The sequence below is a fragment of the Oculina patagonica genome, chromosome 5 (assembly GCF_052425735.1).
Source record: "Oculina patagonica isolate OP01 chromosome 5, crgOcupat, whole genome shotgun sequence".
Classification (NCBI taxonomy): domain Eukaryota; kingdom Metazoa; phylum Cnidaria; class Anthozoa; order Scleractinia; family Oculinidae; genus Oculina; species Oculina patagonica.
The window spans coordinates 7,538,171-7,558,017 of NC_135762.1; the positions used below are offsets into that span (position 1 = coordinate 7,538,171).

The 19,847-nt window shown below is 39.5% G+C and overlaps 4 protein-coding genes across 4 annotated transcripts; 3 read left to right on the forward strand and 1 right to left on the reverse strand.

The window, feature by feature from the left end:
- Positions 1-685: 685 nt before the first annotated feature.
- LOC144655202 (uncharacterized) lies at positions 686-3,756 on the forward strand. Its single transcript, XM_078515421.1, has 4 exons — positions 686-1,048; positions 1,915-2,095; positions 3,028-3,181; positions 3,308-3,756. The coding sequence occupies exons 1-4, from the start codon at positions 975-977 to the stop codon at positions 3,361-3,363; spliced, it is 465 nt and encodes a 154-aa protein (XP_078371547.1). The 5' UTR covers positions 686-974; the 3' UTR covers positions 3,364-3,756.
- Positions 3,757-5,916: 2,160 nt separating this feature from the next.
- On the forward strand, positions 5,917-7,297 carry LOC144654962 (uncharacterized; the record flags this gene model as incomplete). Its single annotated transcript, XM_078515191.1, has 3 exons — positions 5,917-6,014; positions 6,398-6,566; positions 7,203-7,297. Coding segments are annotated over 3 exons (315 nt in total), but the record flags the coding sequence as incomplete, so codon positions are not given.
- A 3,746-nt stretch (positions 7,298-11,043) lies between these two features.
- Positions 11,044-13,985, forward strand: LOC144654964 (uncharacterized). Its single transcript, XM_078515192.1, has 5 exons — positions 11,044-11,113; positions 11,268-11,370; positions 12,395-12,527; positions 12,649-12,862; positions 13,886-13,985. The coding sequence occupies exons 1-5, from the start codon at positions 11,044-11,046 to the stop codon at positions 13,948-13,950; spliced, it is 585 nt and encodes a 194-aa protein (XP_078371318.1). The 3' UTR covers positions 13,951-13,985.
- A 2,607-nt stretch (positions 13,986-16,592) lies between these two features.
- Positions 16,593-19,743, reverse strand: LOC144655269 (cyclic GMP-AMP synthase-like receptor). The gene has a single exon (XM_078515485.1). It carries the CDS (start codon positions 18,298-18,300, stop codon positions 17,056-17,058), a length of 1,245 nt encoding a protein of 414 aa, XP_078371611.1. The 5' UTR covers positions 18,301-19,743; the 3' UTR covers positions 16,593-17,055.
- Positions 19,744-19,847: the final 104 nt, after the last annotated feature.

Genomic DNA, 19,847 nt, shown 5'->3' on the forward strand with positions numbered 1-19,847 from the left:
AAAAACAATGGTTTAATCCTAGTTTTGTTTGTTCTGTTTATTTCCCTCATGGCTGGCCAAGAGGTAATTATACAAGTACATTGCATTCTAATGCCTGACAACCAAATCAGTCGCGAACCTAGCAACTGATTACACCAATTCATCTGTTTCGTTCTTGGCAAAACGCTTTCATTTCACGTTAAAAGCCAGTAATTTGCTTTGCCATTATCTTGACGACTCAACGTACCTTGCTAAAGAAAAAGAACAAAGATTTCAACGGTTAAAGAAGCATATTCCCGGTCAGAACCCTAGAACCCGCGCTGTACAGAACACACGGGCCGGGCCTACAAATTAACATATCGGGTCACATTTGACACAATTTCGTCTTTCTGTTCCACGTGGTTTTTGTTACTTTCGCTATAAGGAATTTAATGGAATCAAATGCGGGTAAGTTGCGATGTTTTTTCGCCATTTATCGTGTTTATAATTTGAAGTTTTCTTGGCTTCAAGTGGGTCGAAAGGTTAAGGAATGGTCAAACAAGCGAAACCTTGACAAAGTAAAACTGCCATTTCTCTATGCAATCAAGTATCAATACTTTACGTAGCGTATAAAATGGTATTAAATAATGATGCTTTCCTTGACCTGTCTATCCACGGGGCATGCACCTAGCGCATATCTCAAGAATATTATCGAGGAAAAATAATCCAAAGCGCCGAAGGTATTTTGTTAATTCCATATTAATTAACAATGACACGGGATAAACTATTGAAAAATTAGAATTAACATAACGAGGATACTCTTTTTCGAAAGCAACAACTAACAGCAGAAGCGACTTTTGAAGCCGAGTGAAATTTAAAATTAAATTTTCTGAAGTGTCTCTGCCAGAACAGAACTGAACCAGTTTGTTTCTCATATTGTGCGTAACAAGCCGTGCTAACTTTGTTGTTCCGTTTTAATTTCAGTCTCGTCCAGTTCGCAGAGTGCTTTTCGTCCGATGCCATCTGCCTTTATGTCCACTTACAACAAGGAATATACAGGAACTTTTGGACCGCCAGCACCAGATGCAAGGTACAAGCCACTAGAAACCCTTCCGCGCGTAGCGTTTATTGGACAAGCTGACGGTCTCAGTGAGATCGCGCTAGAGAGCAGCTGTTTTCGCGCGTCATTCGCGCGTCAACAGTTGTTTTGTGTCCTCCTGAGATCAGCTGCTAATTTGCTCTTACTCGTAACATTTACGCCAAATTAGCTGTACTTTACGCCACCAGGCAACAAAACAAAAATTGTTAAACATACAGTGTTTTGAATTTGCTACCTAAGCCTAGTTTCCAGGCGGACTTTCGTCTGCGTTTGCCGGCTAATTTCTGCGCGCCATAAACAAAATGACTTCCGAGATATTTTCATGTAAAAGTTGGAAGCCTTCTCAGGCGAAAAATTTTGTTGAAAAATATCAGCTCTTGGGTGCCAAACAACAGCCAGTTTGGCAGCCGAAAGCCTTATATTTTTAAAAAAACAATTACCCTGAGAACGCTTCCAACTTTTACAGTATAAAACCTGGTTACTCTTCAATTTTTAATTGAGATATTTTCAGTTTGCAAATGTTTACTGAGACGCTTTCCAGGAATAAGACTCTAAACGTCACTCTTTTTTAAGGGACGGATCAGACTCAGACAAGAGCTTACGAGAGTTCAAACTCTCGCCCTCATTTGCCATTGACTTCACTCTCCCCAATCCACTCGTGTGAGTGTTCTTTATCGAATTTAAAATTAAGCAGATTTCTCGGCTAGTTAACCACTCGCTGATAACAGTCGGTGAGAGTTAATCGAAAAACGCTCACATCCCTGCACTTTTGTCAAATTTCTGTTCCCGTTTGATGCAGCCTTAAATATATTGACGTAATTTATTATATTTAATTATATTTCCTCATAATTCCTCAGAGTGAGAACTTCACGGTTCTATCCACCAGGACAAGCAGCGGTCGACTCCACGTACAGGACCCATTTTTTAAGTCACCAGGGGCAACACAGAATAAAAGTGCCATTTGGCACCTCCTCGGGAAACCGGAGTAACAATCCTCATCCTCACAATATGGAACAAGTGTTTAGCCATCCGAACAAAGTAAGTGCGAGACATATCAGTGATTGGAATATAATTTCTCGTTAAAATAACCGGCAGTACAGTGTCGTAAGCTTAAGTCATGAGTAAAAAGAAACTGGTCTAAAATGTGAAATTCTCCCAACTAAAACTCTGAAATTTGTTGTAGATCAATAAGGAGAATTTGTATGTTGAAATCAGATTTACGATCAAGGACCAGGAAAACCTTTACTTAATTATAAGACGGGGGTTAATGTGAATTTGAAGAAGGGGTCATCATCATCTTATGTCTCACCTTATGTCACCTCTGGGAGAATAGGGCCTTTGATCCGTTCCCTCCACTCTACTCTGTCTTCCGCAACATTAACCGCCTCTGCCCAGGTGGCAAACCCCATCTTCCGCCTCTCCCCCTCTACCGTTCTCCTCCACGTTTCCTTTGGACGCCCCCTTCTTCTCCTTCCTTCGGGTGCCCATGTTAGCGCAATGCGCGGATGTTGCTGATGGCCCACGTGGCCCATTGAAGAAGGGGTAGAGGAGAGAAAATTGTTGTTGGGCACCACCAGACAGTTGTCCCCCACGCAAGAGCGTCCCAGATTGTCAGGGGACTGTTTTGGTGTCTATCGACTAAATTTTAACTTCAAAGTCTAATTTTAAAACTACATTAAATCTTCAATATTTCTTATTTCTGTTAATTTTACAAATTCTTTAAGAAAAGCTATTTCCTTAAAAACGTACCCAAAAATCACCCCAAAATTTACAAAACACCCAAAAACACAGATTTATGAGAGGAGCAAAGAGTTTTTGCCTTGCTTTAAATGTGAGTGAGATATTGCCAGTAAACCCGCAAAAAAATTCATTCACGTGTACTCCCGCTTAAAAAGCACACCCCTTCCATTGCTTGTGCAGTAAAATTTAGAATGTATGATGGTAAACTAAACTGACTCGCTTTACCTTAGGGCTATTTCGTGTGGTCCCATTACCAGAAGTTGCCCCCGTTGAGCCGTAGCGTGCATGCACCAGGAGGTTCCTCCAGCTCTGAGCTCCTAAAACAAGTGTGCCAGGACAAGACTCGATCCATTTACCAGCAGGATTTTATCCCACCCCCTCAAGGTAACATAAAAATTAAATTGATTTTTTTTTTTTAATTTTCTTAATTTTCTTTCCCATGCATGTCAACTAATTTTCACAAATCGTGAGTCTTATAAACTAATTGTTTTTGTTCGTTTTTGTTCCCAGATGTGTCCACTTCAATAGATGGCTCTGGAGACTGGAAATTAGATTTGCAAAGATAACATAACTAATTGTAGTTACTTTAATAATATTGTGAAAATGTTTTGTAAAAAAGGCAAATATTAGTTTAATATAAGCATAACGAAAATAAGGAATACACAAAATTTCATTGCCAAGCCGTGCCAGTAATAACTGAGGATTTAATGCTTTCCATAAATATATCAAAACCGAAACCAAAGCTATTACTTTGGCCGGTTATAACACAGGACAGTGATTCAGTGATCCAATCAAAACTCGAAGCAAATACATGTCATACATGTAGCCAGCACGATGCGCGGGAAAACGTGCGCAAGCGAGTTTTATCCTGTGTCCTTTGTGATTGGCTAGAGTCAAGTTACACTAATTTGCTTTAGGAGTTTTCGACACTCGATCGAAAATCGCTCTCGAAATGTAAATAAGTGAATGCGCACGAATCAAGTACTTTTGTGTACGAGTACACATTATTAATGCTTTTGATCAGTGACATATGATAGCTTGTGTTGTGAAACTGAAAACGTCTTTTGTTTTTTAAGTTGAATACTGAATAAAGTAAATGAACTCACAAATATTTGCGGTCCTTTGTTTGACTCTTGTCTCCAGGGAGTTTCATAAAAAAGGAAGCCGTGAGTGCACGCTAAAGTGCTCAACAACCCAAATAACCAGAGACCACGAAAACCAATTTAAATGCTGTTGAATTAAGTCGGTTAAATGCAGTTTACGTTCATTTTGAATTTATTTTTATGCAATTATACAAATGAGACAAACTAATTCTAGTTTGCAGACAGTGTTGTTTAATGTCCTTTTCATGACCTGTTTGATTTCGTGTTAATAAGTGGACATATCAGACCAGGCCAAACAAAGGGGAGTTAAAATGGCTTAGTTATATACACAAGTGTTAAAAACCAATCACCGTTACGCAATTGTCAAGGGAGTTAAGCTCGTGGAAACCTTGGAAACACCGAAACGCTAAACCTAAGTTCTGTTGTGTGATCTTAAAACATTTATCAACTCAAATTCCTTCTATTAAGGTAAGAAAACAAAGTCTTTATGGGCTAATATTGATTTTTATTCGCTAGGTTTTTCAAAACACGCTATATTTTAACGGCGATTTGTAGCTACTTCTGTTAACTCGACCACGTTTTCGCACAACACAGCAACAATAGGTTGTGTACATTTTAGTTCAAGCTAGTTTCTTTATAAACAGCAGTGTTAAGTGATGGCGATATTGTTTATGGTTTTGCTCACACTGTAATTGCATTGGTAATGTATGTAAGGCAGAATTTCATAGCTCAGTGCTAGAGCATTTGCTACCGGAATCGCAAAGGACATGGGTTCGAATCTAGTTGGAGCCTGAATAATTTTCAGTTTCTTTCCAGCTGCTAAGATTTCATTCCCTTTCGTAACTTATAACGAACGATTTATTCTTTACACAGAAAGCAATTGACTGATGGCCCCTTAAAGAGAGAGGCTGTTTAGATTGGTCGATCGCCAGTTGTCATGTGACATGCCTTACCAAGGCGGGAGATATCTACCTCCTATCGGTAATATAACTTTGATATTTTTTAGGGTTTCATCCAGACTTAAAAGTAAGACTTATTTTGTAAAGTATACTGAATCAGAAAGAACTACTCAATAGTTTCATTTGAATGGTCACACACTAGAGTTTCATCTGCAGACTTCAAAGTTAGAACCACCTTGTACAGCATAATAAACATCACCACATGAAAGTACTGCTCAAAACTTCCATTTGAATGGTCGTCACTATAGTTTCATGCAAAGACGTAAAGCGGGGGACGTAAAATTAGAACCACCTTGTACAACCTAATAAATAGTATCACATGAAAGTAGCTATAATAGTGCTCAAAATGGCTTTCATTTGAATGGTTATACACTAGGGTTTCATCTACAGACTTCAAATTTAAGTTAGAACCACCTTGTACAGCATAAAAAACAGTACCGTCCGCCCACATGAAAGAACTGCCCAATAGCCTCACATTTGAATGATCGCACACTAGGGTTTCATCCACAGACTTAAATTTAGTTAGCTCCACCTTGCACAGCACAGCGCGACACGAATTTACTGCTCAGAAGCTTTCACAGCCATGACAGCCGTTCGGTGAAACCGCTTAATTTTTTTTTTCTTCATAGCAACACCAGTACAGTCAACATACCAAAAGGACTTTATCACTCAGTCAGTGACTCCTCCACAATCATTCAAACACAGATCCATTAGCAGCTTGCGTGAGTACCTGATCACATCTTCTCTTGGAATCCTTTTTTTTTATACTATTATTGTTTTTGTAATCATCTACGAACCAGTAAAATCTTTATTTGTATTGTTTTGTCAATTTTAATATATCCATGTTCTAGACATCGGAACTGTAGACTGTACCAAAACAACCAATTTATAGCGATTTAATCAAAAGTAAATTGCGAGATAAACACGAATGTACCCCGCAAACCGACACTCAAAAATAAATTAGCTCAAACCGCCAAACCGCGAGATTATAATAGACCCATAATATTTAGACAGTTATGACTCCTCTAACTTTATTTTTGTTCTGTTTTGACTCTCACCTCCAATTAATTACTCTAACTACCGCAAAGTAAGTACAGCAACAAAGTACAGCGACGAGTTCCAAGGAACATTTGGACCCGCTGCCCCAAGCGCCAAGTAAGTTTGATAAAATTAGAGAATGATCCGTGATCGGCTGTACACGTAAATGAAAAATAAAAATGCGCGCAGAGATGATACGAAATAAAGAGCCTTTGCTATTCCACTACTGCACCATTTAATCATATTAGGTCAAGAGAACGCGCAAAATATGAGCCGGTAATACATTGTAGAACAGGGCAAAAAATACGGACAGAAAGCGGAGCAACAAAATTGGCAAATGACTTGACCGAACAAATTTAAGAGATGAAGCCCATTCGAAAACTTTCCAGTTTAAAATACAGGCTAGCTAGAGTGACACAAAATCCTCTTCTCCATTCTTTCATAGTTATTTTCTTACTTATTTACTTACTTATTTACTTGCTTACTGGTTTTTCCTCCAGGCCGCCCTTATACGAATATCCGTCAAAGGATGCTATTGAGATATCCACCTACAGAGCCAATTTTAAAGAGAGCAACTATCCAAGACAAGGGCCTCATCCCACCTCCCCCCTGCGTAAAAACAATCCACATCCAAGAACCATGACTAATGCTTTCAATTTCCCTCAAAGAGTGAGTATCTTTTAGTTCGCGACTTTAATATGGCAATTTTAAGTTAAAAGTACACTTGACTTGAACACTGTGTTAGCCTACGGATGTCGCGATCGCTTTCGTGGTCAGCGTGGTTGCCAAGTAACATGATCTTTTCTAAAATGTTGCTGAGGTGAGGTCTTTCTTCAAGTGGTTGTCTTGTTTACTAAACACATTGTAATGTTTCTATTTTGAATACACAGACGTTATTGCACTTTAGGCAATGTTCAGTTCATAGTTGTTGTTGTTTTTAACTCGTCCCCCACTGACTCGCTAAAAGTTTCGCTATAAGTTTCGTTCTTCATTTTCACGTCGTTAGAGTAGGATGATGGCCAAAAGTCGGACAGATGCGACATCAGAAAGTATCAAAATAAAAAAAATAAAAAACAGAAACTTTGTTTGCTAACTTCTCAGTGCTATCACATCAAAGAACTAATTTTATGTATTGAGGATCGAGAAGAGACGTAGGGTAACATTTAAAAGCATTTTTCTCTGTCTACATTTAATTCTCCTTTCTGCCTTTTCTCTCAGCAAGCGTTTCTCTTCCTGGTCTGTTACATCGCTCGTTTTTAATCCTTACTCAACTTTAATGCCTAATTGTCTGTTTTTCGTGTTCAGGGTTATTGGGTATGGCCACACAGACTTCAGCCAATACACTTCAAATGACTGCGACTGATGAAGCCAAGAAAACGAAGTCATTTTGTTAGAAAATACAAAACATGTATTTTATTAGAGAAATATATCTAAAAATGTTTTGCAAACTTGCATTGTAACAACGTATGTATGGAAAGGTGTAAAGTAGAGTGAAAACAATGCAGTCAGTTAAAAGTTAGATTCCGGACCACTTCATCATGAGTAAAAAAAATTTAAAGTAAATTCTTGCAATTACTTAATTACGTGAAAGTGTAAGTGTACAAGTATAACACTATTTGGTAGGAGAAAATTAAAATAAGACTGTTAAAAATGCTTAGACGGATTCTTTGCTTTTGTTTGTTTCATTTTGTTTTTATACCCCAGCGAAAGAGCACAAACTCAGTAACACTCCCAGGGGGTACTCCCATAAAGTTTCGGATAGGGGTGTGCCGCGAAAGTTCTTAAACCCTGAACCTATTTGAGGATAAATAATGCGAAAATTGATACCCTATAGCTATTTAAGGCCCAAAACCGAAAAATGACACCCTATTCAAGGGGAGGAGAAACGTTCCGTGACGACCCAAATAACGGTTAACCGCGCACGGCAAAACGCAAATCCATATAAAATCGCTTCACTAATACTTGAACGGATAGTACAGTTTTAAGATCCCTTTTTTCCGTTTAGCCAGGCGTTTATTTTAGCCGATAGAATTTAGGTACCGTATCTAAGGATCACACCAGGAACACAATGCCAAAAGGAGCAAAAATGATACCCTATTTAAGGACCGAGAAACCCCAAAACCATACCCTATCCCGCTGCACATACCTATATAGCCCATATATGAGAGTAACCCCCCCCCCCCCCCGGGGTAACACTGCACGCGTGGTCGAAAATAACCGCCAGGGCACAGTTCAAGAGTGGACAAGTAACTATAAGTGTTGGTAAAAACAAACTACACTCTCCACTGGATTTGAGCCGAAAGTTGAAACGTCTTCGGATATTCCTCTTAAAACTTCGGCAAACTTCGTAATTCTTCGGAAACGTTCGTATGGCCTTTGAACAACACTCGGATAATCTTCGGAGATCTTCGGTCAAGAAATTGCTTAAAATGCAACAAGTTGCTCGAGAGGAAAAAAGTTGCTCGAAGGGGAAAAAGTTGCTCGAAATATGAAAAGTTGCCAAAAAGTTGCCGAGCAACTTGTGGAAAGCCCTAGGCACAGCTGTTCAAGAGTGGACAAGTAACTATTAGTGTTGGTTAAAACAAACTACACTCTCCACTGGATTTATCGAGTGATTTGTCCGGTGAATAGCGTTATCCTTCCTTTGAACAACTGGGACCAGATAATTCACTATCCAGCGGATAGCCTAGTTTCTTCTGTTAACACATCCACCGGATAGCTATTTATCGAGTGGATAAATGTCCATCTTTTCAACAACTGGGCTCAGAACTTACTTTTACGATACGTTGTGAATCTTTGTCATGTTTGGATGACAAGCTGGGTATTATCATCATCTGAATCCTGTCTCCTCTGGAAGAATAGCGCCATTGATTAGTTTTCTCCACTCCACTCTGTCTTCCGCAACGTTGACTGCCTCTGCCTAGGTGGCAAAACCCATCTTCCGTCTCTCACCCTCCACTGTTCTCCTCCATGTTTCCCTAGGACGCCCCCCCCCCCCCCTGCTCCTCCTTCCCTCCAGTGCCTAGGTTAGCGCGATGCGCGGATTGAAGTGTAAGGCGGAACACCTTAAAAATATTATAGCGAGTTTCAATCACTTTCGATACTAATTATGTCTTACTCTGGGACCCAAAGTCGCAGTAACTTTGGGCTACTTAAGGCGACCGTGACTTTAGGCGATTTTAGCTTATTTTGTCCGAAATTACGGGCGATTTTGGGCGATTTAAGGCGATTTTGGGCGACTTTAGGCGACTTTAGGCGACTTTGGGCGATTTTGAGCGACTTTAGGCAATTTTAGGCGACCTTTTAGGCAATGTTAGGTGACCAACCTAAGTACAGTTGTGGTATACATGTACATGGGAATCATCATGGTACACCATAAAGCATTGTTACAGAAAATATTCCATACTTAGAGCGACTTTGGGCGACTTTAGGCGATTTTGGGCGACTTTAGGCAATTTTTATGTCTTTCATTTACTTTCGTATTCGCTGATTAAGCTTTGGGTGAGAAATACGGTTATCTTACTCATACAGGGCAACCCTAAATAAGGCCCGTACCGCGTCCACACGAAAACGGATAAAATGTTTTCCGTGCACACTATTTTGAATGTTGGAGCATGTGAGAGGAGCGGAGGCGAAATGGTTGCGCACTGGAATCCGGATCGAGCTGTCCGGGTTCAAGCCCTGGCCAGGATCACTGCGCCAGCTCCGCTGTGTTCCTAGGCAAGACACTTCACTGTCATAATGCCTCTCTCCACCCAGGTGTATAAATGGGTATCGGCGAATTTAATGGACTAGTATCCCATTCGGAAACCGGGAAAAGTTCCAGCCTGATGATGGGCCACTAGGCCCAAACACAGACTATGGTGGAACATGAGCCTGCGATAAATATCAGCGTTTTCAAAAAGCCTCGTTTTCGGCCGTCCACACTACCCCGACAAGCCGGCATTTCCGAAAAACTTAGTTTTGGGTGAGATGCATTTTCAAGTTTATCCGGATCAGTGTGGACGGAGCTTTTAAAAAAGCAAAAACCGTAAGCTCACTTACCTTTATGAAAGAAAGTTTGAAGCCTCAAAACTTGAAAAAGCGGCTTGTTTATGTATGCTGGCTGATAATTGGCGGAGAAGACTGAACAGAAGCGCGGTAAAAGGAAAAACCTTTTTTTTTTTTTCATGAAAACCTTCTAATTAATTTATGTTTTTGGTATGGAATGGTGCGGGGTCTGAAAACTTAGATTCCTTTAACGTTTGCGCAAGTTTGATTTCATATTTGACTGATTAATTAAGCCTCAGACGGTATAAGTTGTCCCATACAAAGAAGACTTTGGAACACGGAAAATGAAATCGATAAATTCAGCGCTCATAACTTAATTAAGGCAAGTACCGAACAGCAATAACTGTAAAGTTGCACGAATTGCAGTATTGCTCTTCTTCTTTGGTCAAAAGAGTTTTCGTTCTGCAATCGTTACAAGTATTGCAAAACTGCACGATATAACTACACCACTTTGAATAGACTGCTTATGCGAGTCTAAAGTATTAATCTGTATGCAAATAAACTACACGTTTCTCAAAGGACTGTTAAACAACAAAATGAAGTGCAAACAACTTTAAATTATTCATTACCACCTTGTAAACACTTATTCGCTACTTCATTAGAGGCTCGAAAACGTGCTGTTGCGAAAGTGACACACAAAATGGTATGACATTTAGACCAGTGATTATTTCTCGACCAAGCCGAAAAATATTGCTTTCATGTCAAACGGTCAATAGCTTAAGCGAAAGCATAAGCTGAAATCCTAATTTCTGTGTCCAACAAAGAGCTAACAGACCGTAGTGGGAGCTAATTAAGTTCTTTTCACAACGCGATAATCCTAAGAACAATGGCACTCACAGATGTCCTTATCTGCTAAACAAATACTTTGTCTAAAGTACCAAACGCCGGGATTACGGCTGCCTGAACGAGACGTCAGCAAACTCTTGAAATTGCCTAACAGTGTTGCGCAAAACTAACGCATATAGACCAAAAAACTGCTAGCATTTTCAATACGCTCAAAATTTTTCTGTGCAAGAAGGAGCTCTTCGGAAACGAGTCCAGTCAGCGAAAGCATTCTTTGGCGAAACATTTGACACACTGAAAACCGAGTTCAACGATGAGAGAAACTCTATATGAAATTAAGCCAAAGAGCAGTGGAACACCGTACAAAGATTGGGCAACAACAGGTATAGTGGCTTTTTCACCTCTTTCTACATTACCTTTTTCCTTAATTTCATGTAGTTATTGTTGACAGTTGGTACTTTTTGGCGTGCATGTCAAATGTCTAACAATGTGTACTTCATGCTGCACTCGACTGATTTCTCTAAACATTATTTGCAGTGAAGGAGGCGAGAGCTCGACAAATTCCTATCGGCTTACCTCAAAACTTAAAGAACTACTTCGAAAATGCTCTGAAGAAACCCCCGCTTTCCAACATGTTTGGGTAAGTTCTTTTCATAAAAATAAACGTACATTTTATTCAGCTAAATTTCCTAAATAATGGTCGCACTCCGCATAGCAACAACGTAGGCAACTTTGTTGTACTATGGAACTACCTTGCATAAGCCAACAGATAAGTTTGTCATGCTTGAGGAAAAATTTATGTCTTTATTGTCAAACGATTTAAACGAATTCTGCATGTTTATTTTGTGTTTACTTTATCCATGAATTGTTGCCATGTGGCTATAGCCATTTTTCCTCGGTGACAACAATGTAAAAAAACGCTCCTAAAGCTTCCTAAAGTTGACGAGCACTTCGCTATGACGGTGGTTTTTTTAGACGAACATTTCTAATAGGAAACACAGACTATTGGGACTTTCTTGTGATCTGACTATCATCACTGAAACTTTTCTCTCAATGAAATGTTAAACAGAGCTAGTGTCAGAGAATTAGAACTATCACTAGGCATTGTAAAATTTGTATACGCTCACTGTACATGCAGGAAGACACTTTGAGACGATTTTGAAACCAATTTACACGTCAGCAGATTTTTGTGATGTGCAACTTATAGAGGTTGGATAGATCTTTCCACTGGACTGTCCATGCATCTTGAATGTTGAATGCATTCCGACAGAGCTAATCGAAAAAAACGTGATCAGTTTTTGGTGTAAAATTGGTGCTGAAACAGGCCAATATACAGTTTTCAGGCCAGTAGATGGGGTACACAGAGTAAAAGATAGAGAGAATAAGAAAGCAGAGAAAAACGAAAAGGAAAGGCGCAAAGGGAAAAAATCGGAACGATTCAGCGCAAAAAAAAAATGGCTATTGGAAATTTCATCAGAAACTTGCTGCAGTGTCAGAAAGTGCATTCCCAGCAAAGAGGAAGAATTAGGAATGTAGAGCCAAGAAAATCAATTAACGGTTAAAAAACGTGTTTTTTGAGTAATATTATGGGCTTAGAAAAACACAAGAAAAGTCATTGAAAAATAACGAATATCCATTAATCACGCTTCTTTTTTATCACGCAGCGGAGACCCAGCTCAAGCACATGCGCAACGTAGGTCACGTGATGCGAGGAAGGCAAGAAAAACTGTGTTTAGTCACGTGGGCAGAAACAATCCGCATCCAACGATACATTTCCCGTTTCAAACTGGCGATAGGGTAAGGAAAAAATACACCACCAAACTCTTTTCTGCAGCTTAGATTAAATACGTGATCATCAGAGTGGTTTTATTGATTATCATTTTTGACGTTGTTATTGTTTTTTTTTTTCGCATTTCAGCTTCAGACATACATGGTCTGGATACCAGCCGAACCAGCCGACAAAGGCTCCAGCTGTTCCCTCCCACCCGTCCCTCACAAGACACACGGCGAACGGACCCCTCCCTCGAGAAATTGCCAATCCAAAATGAACAGAAACTTTGGTCAATTCACAGGCCTTTACCAGACCACGTATCAGGAAGAAATCGCACGGACACCTTTTCTTCAGAGAAATGGTATGTAGAAATACTAAATCAGCCTTTCAATTTAAAAAATTGTATAGTTGGCGGGGAGATATTTTTCCCTCCTTTTAAAGAGGTTTTTTATCGTCAGAATAAGTTGCACTGTGCACGTGGTCCCGCATTTGCCTTTTGTAAAGTCAGTTACTGAGAATGTCGCGTATTCTTGAGGCGAGCTAACAAACAGCTTCCGGCAGTTACTCAGGCGCTATGTTGTTTAATTTGTGGATAATAAAAAAACGGAAATTACTCAAACACTAAAAGTATAAAACAAGAACAGATACCTTTTCTAATAACTTATTCAGGAAAAAAATTAAAAGTCTCTTCTAAAACAAATTTAACGTTAAAGCCTGGTTTTCACTAGCGACACAAGCACAAGCGCAAGCACAAGCGCGATCACGCAAAAAGGACATTGCTTGTGCTTGCTGCAAGTGCAAGCACAAGCATCCAAATGCAATGCGCTTGTGCTTTTGCTTGAGTCGAAGATTTTTTCACGAAGAAATAAGAGCTGTTATCCTTGCGCTTGTGTCGCTAGTGAAAACTAGGCTTAACATGCAATAACCACAATGTCTATCCAAAAATTCATCCCCACCCCCCCCCCCCAAGTACAAATTAAAGACTACCTCCGTTAAGTGTGAGGGCGACGAGGTTTCTGTTCCCGCCATAAATTTAACAGTGCCAGTTGGCACATATGCTTAAAATAACCGCGTGCGTGCTTATTACCCGCAAAACACGCGTATACCCGTGTCCTTGTCCAATCAGGAGCAAAACTAAAGCCAACCATGAATGTAGGTTACTTGAATTTTCCCGCGCTTGGCCGCGGGTGCACGGTTTTACCGTGCTAGTACTGATAGTGATTGGTTCACTGCTCTATTTCGGCGCGTCTGATTGGCTAGATGGTCCTAGATGCATGGAGATGCATTGGATTCGTTTTATTGATTTGGAGAGCGTCACAAGAAAACCACTCCCAATCTTACAATCACTTTAAAATTTTCACCTTGTCGTTTTTCTTTGTTCTAGTCAATATGGCAGATCACTTTCCCGGCAGTAACAGAAGTTCTTCACATCGGCTTAGAGTGCGGTAACATCGTCAAAGGAAACGCTTATCGTCAAGTTCAAGGACAAAAAAGAACTGATTTAAAGAAAAGGCGCAGCCATTTCAGAGAAAGTATACAGTTGGAACAACTTGACCTTTTGACTAATGTGTCGAAAAATATTTAGTATTGTACATTTGTAATGGAACTTACTGTAGTTTAACGATGTCATTAAAAACAGTTAAGTGTTTTTTTTACTCGTGTCTTATTGGTATTCTTTCCGGCATTTTCTTCCGTAATAAACAAAAGCTAATTTCTCTGTATGATATCAGTACATTGACAAGGGGACTGCTGATGAGAAAGGATAAAATCATCAACCATATGGGCTTCTTCCTGCGGTACCATCAAACTGCCAATATTAAGGGCCCTGCAGTGGCGTAGCCAGGGGAGGGTTCCAGGGGTTCCGGAACCCCCCCTTCGGGATATCGCAATAGCTAATTCAAGAGAAAAAATATTATTAGAACCCCCCTTTAATTCCGCCAGATTAGAAAAATGAAATTTTTGAGAAAATAAAATGAAATCTATAAAGTATTACTTTGTGTTTACAATTACAAAATTTCGTGTATACAAGCCTGCGTTGTACGTGTAGTGCGGATCAAGACCTACCAAACAGTGCAGTTCAGGCCTTGGCAGAATGTGACAGCGATTTTTATCCAAATGTGCACAAGTTGCTGCGCATCTTGTGTACGTTGCCAATTACTTCTGCAGAATGTGAGCGATCTTTCAGCACATTGCGCAGACTAAAGACATACCTGCGGGCTACAATGACCAGCGAGCGAGAGTCAGGACTTGCTCTTATGAACATACATTACAACAGACAAATTGACATTAGTGCAACAGTCGACAATTTTGCACGGAAGCATCCACAGCGCCTACTTTATGGCTGATATACTAGCTGACTAGTGAGTGACGGTTCGCCGGGAGTGAATGGTACGCCGGAAAAATTACCTGGTACGCGGGATTTTGAGCTTCCCTTCTAAGAAATGCTAGCTTCAATTGACGCTAAAATTGCTAAAAATTTATGCTTAGAATCAAGGAGATGCCATTTCTGGGGACCGCAAATTTCAAAATTTCCCGGGGGAGCATGCTCCCGGACCCCCCTAGAGGAGGAGCGCCTCCGGCGCTCAGTTTTACCTTCACAATAACAATTCACATTTGGAACCCCCCTATACAAAAATCCTGGCTACGCCCCTGCCCTGTACTGAATTTACCACTTAACATAAGTTGACGCTACTACATGTCTGAGTCAAGATAATTCAAATTTGAAGATGAAAAGTCACACCACATGGCCTCCAATTTTTACATTCAACTGATGGAATGAATACATTTTAAGAAACGCCCGTGCTCGAATTATGTTTCGCCTTATAATTCCAAATGGCCGACATTATTCCAAATGGCCTTATAATTCAAAATGGCCGACAAAGCAGAGAGGTGGTCACAGAAAGATAACATATTTTTTTCACATAATTTTTCCAAGTCGTTGGCTACCTTAGGACGGCAAAATCTTGATCTCCCTTCGAGATATTATCCCCTCCCCCACTCCCCATACCACCACTACCTTTTTCCAGAGAAAGAAAAAAAATGCACATTCTACTTTTTTCCAATATTTTATTAATTGAAAAGTCAGTAAGTTCTTATGTACAGGGAAATTCAAAGTTCATGTTCATTAACAAATAAAACTTATCCGTAAAGTCTAGGTTAGTTTCTCTTTTGTACAGATAGATCTTGCATCTGTTATCTGAGTTGATTTCTTCGCCTGTAAACTATTTCAAATTCTCCTAACAGATCAGTTAATTTTGAAGGGGAACTAACGCAGGATTGAGGGCTGTCTTACTAAATTTGCTTGTTAGGAGATCAGTATTGAAAAAAACAACTACCCGGTCCACCAAACTATTTTTCAGCTAGCGTTTTAAAATCCGTATTTTGGGGGCAATCAGTTCATTAAGGTGGCTCAAAATAGTCTCCTGCTGTTTTCAGCAACTCATCTTTAACAGATAAATACTTCGACTCTCTCTTTCAGTTAAAGCAACAATTATGGTATCAAACAGACAGCCAATCATTGGTAAACAAGTTGTGATTATTTTCTTGATATAACAAGTTACTATAGCAACAGTATAACCTGTTAAAAACACTCTAAATTTTAGCTTTCAAAAACGAGTATGGTGACCCCAATTTTTTGTTAAAGTTTAACCAGCAACACAACTTGCATCTTTTGGCAAAGTTTAAACAAAATTTGTACATGGGGGTCAGGGCCACCTTAAATTTATGAATTTTTTCCACTTATTAATATATGTCTGAATTTATCAAAACCAGGTCAAAGAAAAATGACGTCAGTATTCTTGAACAAGTACGTTACTGCGTGAATTGGCTTAAAACACCACAAGAAAGGGGAAAAAAAAGGAAGAAAGAAAGACAGCACTAAAACGTAGAGAAGAGAGAGGAGAAGAGAAAAAAAGACTGACATTCCCTTAAGTTTTTATATCGCCGAGTTTGGAGTTTCTGGCGAGAAAAAAAGTTTACAGCGATTTGTGCTAAAAATGGTGAAGATTTCCTTGACCTGGTTTTGATAAATCCAGACATATATATTTACTAACTAAAGAAATAAAATTATTTCTTTAAAAACACCAATTGAGTATATAATTATTACTTTATCTGCTTATAAAAATGAATATATACAGTACCGCGCAAGTAGACAGTTTAAAGACTATAAGGTGTAATATATAAGCTTATATATAGTTTAAAAGGCATAAAATCATCACCAAATTTGCTTTGTTTTTGGTTCCTTGGCACAGAATGCAAAATATTCAGATTGCAAATAGCATACCCTTACACATGCTAGGGTAAATTCGTGCCTATCTTGTTGCAAATATTTTATTTCCTTCACTGGTTTTGGTAGTAAACTTGTAGGTCACAGTCAACAACAAAATCATTTCACCCTGAATTCAAAGTAGTAACTCTTCAGATAATTTGGTTCCAAAACTGGTCATCATATTGTTATCACTATTAATTGTCATCACATCCATCACTCTGACAATTTTGAGGCTGAGAACAAAAAATGTAGTATAAAATATCATAAGCACAGGTAATATTTCTGACTTAATGGCAACAACTTGCTTTTGGTCCAAGTAATAGCAATAACTGCAAGTCTCCCAAAATTCTCTCTATAGCATACGGTATTAAATCCTCCATTAGACTCTTGCCAATGGAAAAGGAGGACACAAAGTAACTACCGAGCACTTCTTCTTTTGATTCATGGTGAAGGCGATTCATCATACCATACAAGCGTGCAAACAGCTGATCATTGCTCCAAAACCTTTCTTCTGGAAACTTTTCCAGTTCAAAAAGGAATGCAGTTTTTAAGATGTAAGAAGTTAGGACTGCACTGTCTCCCTTGTGTTGGTCACGGAAGTACTTTGCACATCTGTAACAGGTTAGGCGGTTACTGTCTGGGCTGAACGCTTTTAGAATGTGCATCTCTGCAACTGAGAAGGACGCACGCCACAGTGGACTTACTGGGACCACATGAAAACCAAGCTTTGTGACTTTGTCCTTGAGAGTTTTGGAGTATGATTCCTTGGCAGCTCCGAAACTCGCTCCTCTCTGGTTACTTTTACTCGTTGCTGCTGAAATATCTGTCCATTGAGGCCAGTGGAAAAATTTAATGGCAGGCGTTATGTCGATAGATATGTCTAACTTTCTGTATTTTCTTCCAATCCAGGTCAAATATAAGGTGACTGACGGGCCTTTATGACCAATTTTGATCGACCTTCCCCAGCAAGGCGGAAGTGGATCCATCACATCCAGAGCAACAAGCAATATTTTCTCAAAAGCGTTACGGAATGATCCCGCAGAAAGGCTATAAGAACCAGATATCACATCAGAAAAAAGTGTGTTTGCAAGGAAAGGATGTGGTTGAACCAAAGGACGACCAGGATATGCACTATGCCACTGGACTTTACAAGCTCCACGGAAAGACAAAACTTGAATTTCAGCCATGAAGTCAAACTCATTAGGCGCTGTAACTTTTGTTCCCTCGTAAAAACTTCCGCTCGGAATAACGTTGCTGATGAAACGGCCTTCTAGTTTTCCAACACATTTCAACAAGTCACTGACAAACTTTTCGACTGCGACTTGGATTTTTTGGTTTTCTCCACCTTGTTCAAGGGGCCTTCCAACTTCAGCTAGACGACTTGAAATCGTGCTATCTCTGCCAGCGCCACAAAGAAAGAGAGTTCCGTCATCTATTGCCTCAGTGTTTTCCCTCCGTCGATTGTGTACGTGCGATAAGAATGATGGCATACCACCATAATCATTAGGATTCAACGAACCAAAGCGGTGCATTGCAGTTGACTTCAGAAAACACTGAAAATCTAAACAAGCACAGCTCAGACACTTCCGGCTTCTGCAAGCTTTCGGTTTCGGTCTTTTATTTAAAAGCCAGTGGTACTCCGAGCCAGCGGAAAGCAATTTTGTTCTCTGGGCCTTCTTGGTGTAGCTTTATGAGGATGGGCCGATATAAGGGCCGATACAAGTTTTTTTAAAACAAAACATAATCATACGATATTTGCCTTTTTTGCTTTTTTTTTTGGATCTAGTTTGCATCTCCTGTCCAACGCGCACCGGCAAATAGATTCCACGCAGTTTTCAGTGCGTGATTCATATAACGTTTGAAGCGATACTTATACCTAATCGTAGCTTTTTGGTACGCTTCTAAAAAGACGACTGGGGACGAGTTAGCTACGGCGAGAAAAAGGCGCTCACAGGAAAAAGTTTAAAAACTCGGAGCAGAATAACGTTCAGACTATTTTCCAATGCTACGGACCACAATAGGACAGCGAAATCTTAAACAAGAGAGCCAAAAAGTAACTTAGAAACTACAACCCTCCCTTTTAGAGAAAAAAAATGTACTCTTCCTTTCTTTATCCTGAAGCGGCAATTTTTTATTTATTAAAGAGTCAGTAAATTTGTATATGTACAGGGTATTCAAAGTTCTTGTTCATAAGAGAATTAAACTTATTAGTAAAATCTTGAATAGTCTCTCTTTTGTACAAATAGATCCTGCATCTGTTACACTATATGGGACGATTTCTTCGCCTTTAAATTTCCTACATATCAGTTCATTTTGGAGGGGTACTATTAAACGCACTCTGATTCGACGCCCGGCCGGATTGAGAGCTGTCTAGCTAAATTTGTTGGACCGTCTTCCAAACTCTCAATGCTGGTCTCCATAACTTTGAAGCGGAGAACGTTTCCGCTACTATTTATCATTCCTAGCCAACAATCACCTAGTGTTTAAAAATCTGTACTTACGGGTCAATATTCATCTATCATTTTTCTGTGACAAATTATAAGTGATGAATTTATTAAATCCCGGGAGGGTCTCCAATATGATAGAGACAGGGAGGCTCGTCAGAAAATTTGAATTGAACCTCTTAGAGCAGTTTCCAATTGAGTGTCGTAAAAATAAAACCAAAGTAATTACTCCGGCCAATCACAAGAGAGACAGACAATCCAGTGAACCAATCAAAACTCCAAGAAAATACAGGTAGCTGGCACGAAGCGCGGGAAAACGTGCGAGCGAGTCACGATTGGTTTTGGTTTTACTTCTGATTGGCTGAGAAAGTGGCGCAGGATTTTTGAGCCAATCACTAAGCGTAATAATGCAAAACCAAAGCACACGCAATTTACTTTCGACACTCAAGTGAAAATCGCTCTAAAAAGACCAATTTGGGCGAGACTCGAGCTTTGTTGTAACCCAAAACACAACATGCGGTTTTTTTTTTTCTTCTTGTTTTTATTTTTGACCCCTCTTCTAAAAATATTTTTCTCGAAAACCCCAAAAAAAAAAAAAAATATTATATTTAACCCCCAAAAACAAAAAAACCCCC

Coding starts and splice junctions, on each gene's coding strand:
- LOC144654964 (XM_078515192.1), top strand. CDS start 11,044: ATGAGAGAAACTCTATATGAAATTAAGCCAAAGAGCAGTGGAACACCG. Junction 12,528..12,648: donor CGTTTCAAACTGGCGATAGG/GTAAGGAAAAAA, acceptor TTCGCATTTCAG/CTTCAGACATACATGGTCTG. Junction 12,863..13,885: donor ACCTTTTCTTCAGAGAAATG/GTATGTAGAAAT, acceptor TCTTTGTTCTAG/TCAATATGGCAGATCACTTT.
- LOC144655269 (XM_078515485.1), bottom strand. CDS start 18,300: ATGCACCGCTTTGGTTCGTTGAATCCTAATGATTATGGTGGTATGCCA.
- LOC144655202 (XM_078515421.1), top strand. CDS start 975: ATGCCATCTGCCTTTATGTCCACTTACAACAAGGAATATACAGGAACT. Junction 1,049..1,914: donor CCGCCAGCACCAGATGCAAG/GTACAAGCCACT, acceptor ATAATTCCTCAG/AGTGAGAACTTCACGGTTCT. Junction 3,182..3,307: donor TTTTATCCCACCCCCTCAAG/GTAACATAAAAA, acceptor TTTTGTTCCCAG/ATGTGTCCACTTCAATAGAT.